The sequence below is a fragment of the Neolamprologus brichardi genome, chromosome 7, assembly GCF_056152115.1.
Source record: "Neolamprologus brichardi isolate AB-2024 chromosome 7, ASM5615211v1, whole genome shotgun sequence".
NCBI classification, from domain to species: domain Eukaryota; kingdom Metazoa; phylum Chordata; class Actinopteri; order Cichliformes; family Cichlidae; genus Neolamprologus; species Neolamprologus brichardi.
The window spans coordinates 41823199-41833457 of NC_142110.1; the positions used below are offsets into that span (position 1 = coordinate 41823199).

Sequence of the window (10259 nt, forward strand, 5' to 3'; positions counted from 1 at the left end):
ACTGAATTGTGAATTAGATTATGTGGAGCTCTGATTCCCTTGAAAGTGAGCTTTTGAGACGCTTTACACCACTTATCTTTCCTTACTTAGCCCGTCTTTTCATATCTAAGCTTCTATCGAGCCATTACCGTGGCAGGACCACTCATAAATATTTAAAAATAATATACTTTTTAAGAGCGCTCTGTTTTCCTTCATTTATCTCATTTCTGAAGCAGAGCTGTTCCTTAACTGAACCCGGAGCTTTTGATGGCTTAGCCTGCAAGCATATTTAAAGTTCCGTCTGTCTGAATTCCTCTTCAGATCTCATCCTGTCACTTCGTGCTTAAATATAAACTCACCCAGATCAAGTGCTATTACCATCAGCGCAGGGACATTATGCAACAATCCACCTCTTATTCCTCTCTGTGGAGGGAAACAGAAATAGAAAGAAGACTAATTTAGGAACAGACCTCAACTTCACCTGAGTCTAAAAATAATAACCGTCGACTGGCTTTGACGGCAAGTGTGAAAACCGGTTATCGAATGTGCCACCGAGGAGAGGAGACCGGATTTGATGGTTTTTGTGTGTATTACGGGTTTCTAGCTTGCGGTTGATAGCTGTGTTGAGCAGACTGAAGTGTGACAGGAAGGAAGAGGGTGATTGATGGAGAGAGGGGGAAAATGAACAAAGTGTGTGGAGGGGGAGGGGGGAACATTCAATCCGCTGGGATTGACAAGTTGAGGAATTCCCTAAAATAGCCTGGGTTGTTTACAACATAGATAATGCGAATGATTATTCACGTAGCAATTTGCTTTTTCAATGTGTGTGAATGCCAAGAGTTTCTTTGGGGGGTTTTATTTATTTATTTATTTTTTCCTGTGGAAATATAGCCAAAAAAAGCTTTGTGTGCTAATTGCTCCTCGAGCACATGAGGACAAAGACAAGTCTGTTAACGGTGGAGCTAAAAACGGTGTCAAGTGGTGCATTGCAATCCCTGTTCTAGGACTGGAGCTTTTGTAGATAGATGCAGGCTAGCTGGGTGCTAGCCAGGTGAAGCAGCACGTGCTAGCGCTCGTGTCTCTTGGGTTCTGTTAGCATTGCTTTGTTTTCTCTTTTCTAATTCTGATTGTTTTCATTGTCTGTGTTTTTGGTCAGTTTTGACTAAATAAATAAATTTGATCTGATTTACTTTTAATGGTTTTAATAAGATATTTTCATTCTGGACAACATATTTTTGTTAATTGGGTGCATCAGCACAATTATCTGCTCCTTGTGAAAATATGATGAAGTAATTAAGGCTGCATGTTCTTGCAGTTCCTGCACTGTAAGTATAAGTATAATGTTTACATGCAATATTCAATAGAAAGAAAGCAAAAAGTGCCTCAGGCAGTAAAGTTACCGTGGGGCCGGATAAATTATTAAGTGAAAATATTTAAAATAAATAAGGCTGAGATTGTTTTGTAGGAATAAATTGAATATAAAAAACTTTTTTTTAAAAATGCCCTCTGGGTCTTGAGCCTTCAGTAACGAGTGCAAAACCCATTATTACTGTGAAACATTGGTATAGAAAACTGATAACAAGGATGGAGAAAATGACTACCGTGGTCATCCTGAATTTAAATGAGCAAAATAATCATTTACAGCTTGCTTGCAGATGGTGCAGCGATAACGATTCCTTGCCCTAAGATTGACAAGTACCCCCATCTTTCACAGGCTTGAAATCCCATCAGAACATATTGTCCTCCTCACTATGTCCCTGTTAGAGTCCTCCTTCTAATTATAGAAAAAAACTGAAGGAGAGTAAAATCCCTGCTGCCGAAATGGGGACAAAAACTGACTGAAGACTTGAATGGCTTAAGGCTCAGCAGCTCGGGTAAGAAAAAAGCAAAAAAGAAACAGATGCTCCACTAGTTAAAAAGGATGCAGGGAGATTAAAACTGCAGGACTACAGACAAAAGATCAAAAAAGAAGAGATAAGAGGTCAGTAGTGACGGAGCTGGATATAGTAACGGCCAATATGAGGGAGAATGTGACAGGACGGAAAGATAGCTGCATGATAAGTATAGTAAAAAAAGAGAGATTAGGGTCACCAATATAATGTATGTAAAACAGAGAATAAGAGCAAAAGTAGATGTCGAGATAGATGGACTGTCTGTAGATGGCCTGATGTCTCTTATAGGATAACTCGTTGCACTCTGATTTCTCTGTCCGTCTGCAAGCTACAGGAAAAGTTTGTGGGTGTTTTTTGACTCTCAGGATGCTTGTAGCTGTTTGAAGGAGAAGGGGGGGAAAGGAGATTTGAATATACATAAGGCCTATGACACCACTAATGTACTTAAAGCTAAGAGGATAAAGTCCATACAGACTTATTAACCTATAAACACAGTAGGGGAAACACACCTGTCTATTTGTTAGCAGTCAATCCACAGTTTTCAATATATCATTTTCAAATTTTGAATGACAGTAGATGCCAACAACACCTTGAGGTGATTTAATTTTGGTAAAAGACACACCAGTTGTGAAAACCAGTAAAAATTGTATATTACCCACAATTTGTTTTCATCTTCAAACTTCTCAACAATATCCTAGACCTTGGGGGGCATGAGCACTTGACCTTGACCTTCATTGTTAGCGATAAAAAGGTCAGAAGAAGAAACCATATCAAGAAATATGTCATACGAAAAGCGATGGAGAGAGTTGTACACCACCTCAATTCAACACCTTACAAGGTCACAATGATGCCATAACTGACTGATGTCATCCTAGGATAATAAAAACAGAGTGACATCTGCATGTTATAATAAAAACATTATAAAACATCACAGTTTCAGTATAGCCCCTGCCCTACGGGGGGAGTGGTGCTCTCTGAGTGCTGATGTTATTCTTATAACTCTGTCTGTATTGTGTTTTTACCATATTATGGGGATGGACAGTTTTCATTCATAAATATTCATCAAACTTTTTCTGAAAGGGAGTTTTTTTCCTCCTGTTTTCCTGTGTATACTTTGTTTTACTATTAGTTTTTTTGTTTTAAAATAGCCCAGTGGCTGGGTGCTTAGGTAAATTAATGATTTGAATCTTTGATTGTTGTTGGCCGAAAAACTAAGCAGGCTTTTTGTGGCTTGTTGGAGTTGTGTTGAAGCACCAGAGACCGGAAAAAGCTAGACTTGAAGTACAGATTTTCTGTTGCTGGTTGTAAGAATATTGGTATTGAGTATTCATTTTAATTGAAAAGTGTTCCTCTGGTTTAATTGACGAGCTCTGTCTAAAAGTGGGTGAACAAACCAAGCTGTTTTTCTGTTTTCTGCAGATCTGCTCCCAGCTGAGCGAACGACTAGAGAAACAACAGACGGCTACGCGAGGAGAACTCGAGAAAATCAGGGTGAGTTTTACATCAATCCAAATGACGTAACCATGACGTAAAGCCAGGATTAACTTTGTCACTTTATGAGTTTACAAAGTGTATTACAATTTTTACCTCTCATTACTCCATGAGCTGTCATGTAAGGGGCTCCTCTGTCAGCAGGTTTCAATTCATTGCTTAAAGAAACTTCTGATGAACAGATAACCTGTTTTAACATCTGAGACACAGCCTCATATACATTGATTTGCTTGTCAGTGAGTGAAATAAGTATTTGATCCCCTACAACCAGCCACAATTCTAGATCCCACAGATTATCAATCAATTGTAGATACTCCTGATCTGAACTTATGTTGTTAAACATATACCTGTCGATAGAATCAGTTTCTTCCATTCCAACCTCGCCACCTCCATGTGCAAGACCAAAGAGCTATCAAAAGACATCAGGGGCAAGATTGGCTGAAATGGACTTCAAGACCACCAAGAAGTTGGTGTTGTGAAATATAAAATAACCAGTTGTTATAGATGTAGAGGTCAATGCAAGATTTTGGCTCATGGGAGGAGGAAGATCATGAGAAAAGTCTTGGAGCAGCCCAAAAGTACATGGAAGGAGCTTGTTAATGATCTGAAGGCAGTTAGGAGCACAGTCGCCAAGAGGCACCTCCACTGGTAGCACACCATGCAGTAATGGTGTGAAGTTTTTCAGCACAAGGTCCCCGTGCTCAGGAAGACACATGTACAGGCCAAGAAATGCTGACTCAGACCCAAAGAACACCCCCTGCATAGTCAAGCATGGACGTGGAAACATGCTTAAGAGCTGTTTTTCTGGATAGGGGACGACTTCACCGCATTGAGAGGCCGATGGACGGATCATTTACCGTAAAATCTATGACATGAACCCCCATCCCCCAATACATACAAAAGAAACCAGTGAGCCTTTTTGACCAATTATATTTAAAATGAGCATCAACTCTTGTTACTCTGGCATCCCAGCACAGAGGGCCTACTTAGTCTAGAGATAACCGGCTGTCTAGAGAGTGGTTCTTAGCACTGTCTGGAAAGCTTTGAGTCAAAGATTACATGAACAAGAAAGTTGACTGAACCTACTGGTTAAAGTAAAACCTGTAGTTAAATGTAATGTTTAAAATCAGATCTTTTGGGGGGAAGAGTGAGGAGTATGACCGAGGAGGCCATAGCAGTTTTACCTGTGGCCTGTGAATTATTAGTTCAAACAGTAGGTGATATAAGAAAAGGGCAGTTTTGGCAGGAAGCTCACAAAATGTTTAGTGCACCAAGGTCAGGTCATGTAAAGGTTGCAGCAGGACCTCTCTGCCTGTGTGGAGGTAAATCTGTGCAGTTTTTTTCTATACTACTAATGGTGCAGAAATTCTGTTAACTGTCAGCAACTGCTGTAGCTGCTCACAGATGCTTTTTTTTTTTTTTTTAGATATTTAAATAAACACACTGACAGCGACTCACTAAAACTGAATTTGAAGTGACAAGAGCACCAATTGCAGCTCAAGCATTGCTTCATTAAGGCCACTTCTGCAACAATGAGACTGGAAGCTTTACATATAATTACTATTCAGCTTAAAACTGGCCACATTTAATCCAAATTAAATATTCTCATAAAATATTCATTTTTAGGAAGCGTCTCCACCGGCTGCCTCAGTCGGCTGTTGTTACTGTGGCAAGCAACCCTGAATGTAAACCTGTCGACAGTCCTACATGTTGGTGCCAACTCAGGCACTGATCTGTCTAGAATAATCTCGGAGGAGTCGCCCTACTAGTCTGGTTATCCTGAGCCAAACTTAGAAAGAGCAACTGAAAGTAAATAATACTTTTACTTACCTCATCTGCTCAAACAGACTTCATATGCCTTCTTCAAAAACATGGAATTTAACAAATAGCTCAAAAAGTTTTCAATAAATTCTGATAAAACTCTGTAGGGGTGTAGAGCGAGGTCATGTTAACAATCCATTAAAATTTGGATCATATTCAACAAAGTCTTCAAGGTCACTTTCATGATTTATGGGTCAAAAACGGACAAAAACCCTTCGAATTTTGACACTATGATTCTAGCGGTGACTTTAATTTCATACCTGTCAGCATCTTTTTTTGTTTGTTTGTTTTTTTATTTAGGAGAAGGTGGAGTTATCAGCTCGCACTGTCAACCTAGGCTAACAATTAGATCCTAAGTAACAAACTAATACACACACTTTTTGACTGGCTGAACATCACAATCAGTGACACAGCACAGCATGTATTTTCTCAGATAATTACATTAAAGACATCAACACTTTACACAGGTGAGATGTTCCATTCACTGAGGTGAAGCAGACTTCCAGGCCTGATGAGTTATTTAGAAATGAGAAGGGTGAGAGAGAAATCTTTCTTTTTGTTTTGTTTTTAGCACCAGGCTATAAATCTGTTTTAACACATAAGTCTATGGGGGTTTTTGGACGCAGCCTAAGTGGTGATCATTATGAAAACTTTACAGCGAGAAGACAGCTGGGTAGCTATAAATATCTGCATTCAATTGAGACAACAGTTGTTTGGTGAGGGGAAAAACATTTGGGGCATTCTCCTGTTCCATTTTAACTTTTCTTTTTCTCACTCCGTCTCTCTTTCTTCTCTAACCTTGCTCAGGCTTAAAGTGTCCTCTTACCTCTTCTGTTTGTTTCTTCCTCCCCCTCATATGTAGGCGAAAGTTGAAGGCTGCGAGAAATGCAGCAGTCTTTTCAACAAGGAGGGACGGGTACGGGTCGCTGTGACCACAGCATCTGCCGGGGGAGCCGAGGAGACCGATGAAGAGAAGGAGGCTCTGAAAAACCAGCTGAGGGAGATGGAGCTGGAACTAGCTCAGACCAAACTGCAGCTGGTGGAGGCAGAGTGCAAAATCCAGGTAGGGTCCAGAGGTCAGAGTGTGAGTCATTCATTATTCTGACATGGGATGTTTCTTAAAGTTGAAAGTAAAATATTGTGTCATCTGTGTTGAAAGGAGAAAAAAAGGAGGCCACATTTCTGCTCTAATTACTTTATCACCCCTGAACAGGCGCAGCAGCAGTAAACTGCAGCACAGGCCCAACAAATGAAAGCAGAACATTTTCTTTTAAGAAGACAGAGTTGAAGAAACCTGCAGCTTTATGCGACAGCTCGATTTAATTTACTAATTGAGGACAGTGCTGTGACTACAGGCTCTGAATCAATGTTAGCATGTAATGGAATCAGAAAAGAAGCATTGTTATTATAGCGGGGAGCTTTTAAACATTGCTGTGTTAAGTGTTTTCTTAAAAACCGATGTGAGCAGAGTGAAAAAAGTGAGGTCTAGTTTCTAAATAGAGGCTTAAGGGGGGAAAATGCATTGAAGTGACTGCAACAAAGCGCTCTGTGTGGAGATTACTTGGAGTGATGATGAGGAAAGTTGAGGATTTTGTGTTGGACTCAAAGCTGCAAAGTGAAAGCAGTAAATAAGATATATTGCCTGTTTGGGCTGTAATTTCTTGCTCTCTTTCATCCAGGATCTGGAGCACCACCTGGGTCTGGCTCTGAATGAGGTGCAGGCCGCCAAGAAGACCTGGTTCAACCGCACACTCAGCTCCATCAAAACCGTCACTGGGACCCAGGGCAAGGAGACCACCTAACCTAACATTCCCTATCCACCCAGTTTCGACCGGATTATGTCTGGAGATCGGCGCAACTCATCACGCTGAAACCTCCGGACCTCTAACGTAACCCACCGGGCCATAACTTTGACATGAACATTAGCCGTTAAATCCCAGGATCACTTTGCTACAGGCTGTGTTCCTCCTAACAACAATATCGTCGTGTTTCCCTCATTCCTGATCTAATCTGCCCAGCACAAATCCCGAATGACTGCAGCCAACCACCGCTGATGAGAAGGGGTTGCAAACATGAGATGAATGAATTACAGCAGTACCACTCTCTGAGACAGTGTGCTTCCAGCAGTCACATAAAGACAAGTGTTTAAAAATGAAAATAACAAAAAAACAGCATAATTATTTCTGTCTTTGTACTGCTGATATTAAAGACCCACAGAAGGAAGGTAAGGACACCTGAAATGTCTTTGTCCTTACGGGATAGAGAAGAAAACACTCCGTCCTTCCTTGCCGCTCTGTGTGCACTTCTCTTCTAAACTACTGGCACAAAACTACCAGTCCCTGTAAATGTTTTGTTTTAGGTACGAGAGCTAATAGATGCCTTTTTGAAACGGAGCATTTTCTAATTTACGTTGAACAATACCTTTTGTTGTTGTCTGTTTTGTTTTGCTTTATTCTTGTATCTTGTCAAATATGCTTGCGTAAAGGGGAAACGTATGTGTGAATGTAAGAGCGCATGTTAATTTGCTTTGTTTTCGACTGTGAGGTGATGTTTGAGTGGATAAATATTTGACTAAAATAATGTGCAAAACTGTGTGTGTTCAAAAGAAAGAGCTGGAAAGTGTGCGTAAGCCCTAGGGAAAGAAAAAGCACTAAGGTTGTGAGTGTACGCCTGCATGCAAGCTGTTTGTCTAGTCTGCTTCAATGTTCAAGCGTGTATATGAACGATGCTAACGAGAGGTTTGATGACAAAGCCTTGATCTGAAGGTTGGTAAAAGGCGGTTGGTATAATTATGTAATTTATGATAAAAGCTGCTGTAATGTTAACCGACAGCTTAACCTTTCCTCGTGTCAAATTTCACACGCAGGGTTTGTTTGGTTTGGGTCACTTGGCGCAAAGAAAAGCTCAAAACCACGCAGGCCTCTGTGTGTGCTGCACAAGCGTACTGTGAGAGTGTGAGGATAGCTGAAACCCACAGCGATGCATCGTTTGCCAGAAAGCTTATGCACTGCTTAGAGCAAGTCTGAATCGGAAAACACACACAGACAGAAAGTTTGATTTCCTACTGCACTGAAACCCACCTTTAAGCCCCGCCTCCTTCTACCCACGCCTCCAGCTGCACTGCAATCTTTGACCTTTTGACCAAGGTCCCATTTACTCCTTGGTTGTGCAGCACGCCAGGCACATTTCAGTCACACTTTTGGGGGTTAAAAAACACTGAACTAAAATGCAGACACACGTGTGTGTATATATATATATTTTTAAAAAAGCTAGTTAAAAGTAGTCCCTCATGTCAACCTGCACAGAAGGTTATAATAACATGAGATCTGAAAGAAGGTATGCAGTCAGCAGCAAAACCGTGCTCTGTCAACGAGAGGTCAGTCCAAAACACCAGCATGACAGACACAGACGAGAGCGGGGAATAACCAGAGAACGCATAACATCACAAGACCTGGGTGCTTGATGATGCAACAAGTTAAAGTTTGCGTTGTTGTGTGTCTCTATGCTATTAAATCCTGTATCCAGTCAGAGGTAGCATCGAGGGATTAGATTGCTTTACTGGCTTCCAACTCAGAGCAAAAGCCCCGCTAACCCCACACCCCAACAGATCGATGAATCCGTGCCTCGGAGCATTCGACGTTCTCAATCAGATCACAGTGCTGAGGAGACTTAAACATTAAGGTGGCGACCGACACTCCTGCGAACGCAGGGACAGAAAGGCCACACATGTGAAGACACCTGTGAACAGCTCAGGAGTGTGGATCAGGATAATCAGTCTGTGGGGGTTGATGTAAAAAAGTGCTTGTGTGTTTTCATATTTAGCCAACTCAAAAGGGAGCTCATCAATATTCTAGTTTCTATTCATAATTTACTGCAAGACTGAAAAAAAAGAGAAAAGGCGCAATTTTTCAAACTTATTGTAAATTGTATAAATTCTAATATGAAAGGTGTAATCTGATTGGCTTGTATTCTAGTGATGTCAGAGGAGGAGTCCGCATGAAGTTGAAAGAAACTAAGGGCCATCCCTCTGAAGGCACTGGGTTGTAAATAAGAAACATTTAAAAAAAAAAAAAACCTAAATATTGAGTTTTTGTTTATGATTTTCTACTCTGTAACTATAACTAATGATGCCTACTTGTACCCACCTACCTGCTGCCGTGCTACAGTTTGATTCACAACAATGTTTTAATGTTCGTTTGTTTATTTGGGGCTCTTTTTTTTGGCTCTAAGCTTTTCAGTCAGACTGCTGTTTGGTTAATTAAATGCCAAAACGTAGCTTTATCATCCAACGACAAAAACATTATCAACGTGTGCAAATTGTAATAGTGTAGAATGCACTGTGTATACTTCATGAATTTCAATATAAAGATATCAACAGAAGAATATCTGCGTGTCTTTCCGTTATTTTGCATCTTCATTTATTAAAAAAAGACAAACAATATAAAATAGAATAAAGGTTAAAAGGAACTTTACAGGAACACAGGGCTAAAGTGATAAAGTCTCAATATGATATTGTGGTTTGAAATGCCAACTGTTTATGATGTGAAAAAACTTTATCCTGGTTGTCACATTCAGTATTTTGCATACTGGGACCTTTTATGATTAGGTTTTAGGAGGAATAAGATGAAACAGGGATGGAAAGAAAAACAGAAGGGAGCAGACCGCCCTGTGATCATGACGATGCTACAGATTAATTATGTTTGCACAGTAAGAGAAGCCAAAACGGTAAGATGATAGAAGATAGTCATTAAAGTAAACCATTATAATTGTTAAGCAAAAGTGTTGTTATCTGGGCTCAACTTGAAGTCCAGTGAGAGAAACTGCTGCTTCTCTGTTTTAGGTAACTGTGAACTTTAATAGGTAAATGCATCACCTTACCCTCTGAGTGTGTGTGACCTTGCTCACTCCCATCAATATCTTCCTTCCACCAATTTCAACGAGAAAGGAATCACTGTTACTTTTAAAGCTATTAAAGTATTGAGAAGCCACAAAATGAATTAAAGCTTAAAACCTAAAACTTATTAGTATTTTGCTCCTTTATCTCCTATACCGCTTGAGTTTGAAGGCAGCATCTAT

General features: G+C 40.3%; 1 protein-coding gene across 2 annotated transcripts in view; it reads left to right on the forward strand.

Annotated features, from left to right (window-relative positions):
* rabgap1 (RAB GTPase activating protein 1) overlaps nucleotides 1-9566 on the forward strand; it is a 78489-nt gene extending 68923 nt beyond the window's left edge. For both annotated transcript variants that reach the window (XM_006795543.2, XM_006795544.2), the window contains 3 exons: nucleotides 3291-3362; nucleotides 6046-6246; nucleotides 6863-9566. In XM_006795543.2, the coding sequence (XP_006795606.1) occupies nucleotides 3291-3362; nucleotides 6046-6246; nucleotides 6863-6985 (396 nt within the window). In that variant the 3' untranslated portion in view covers nucleotides 6986-9566. The remainder of the gene's footprint in view (nucleotides 1-3290; nucleotides 3363-6045; nucleotides 6247-6862) is intronic.
* The last annotated feature ends 693 nt before the right edge of the window (nucleotides 9567-10259 follow it).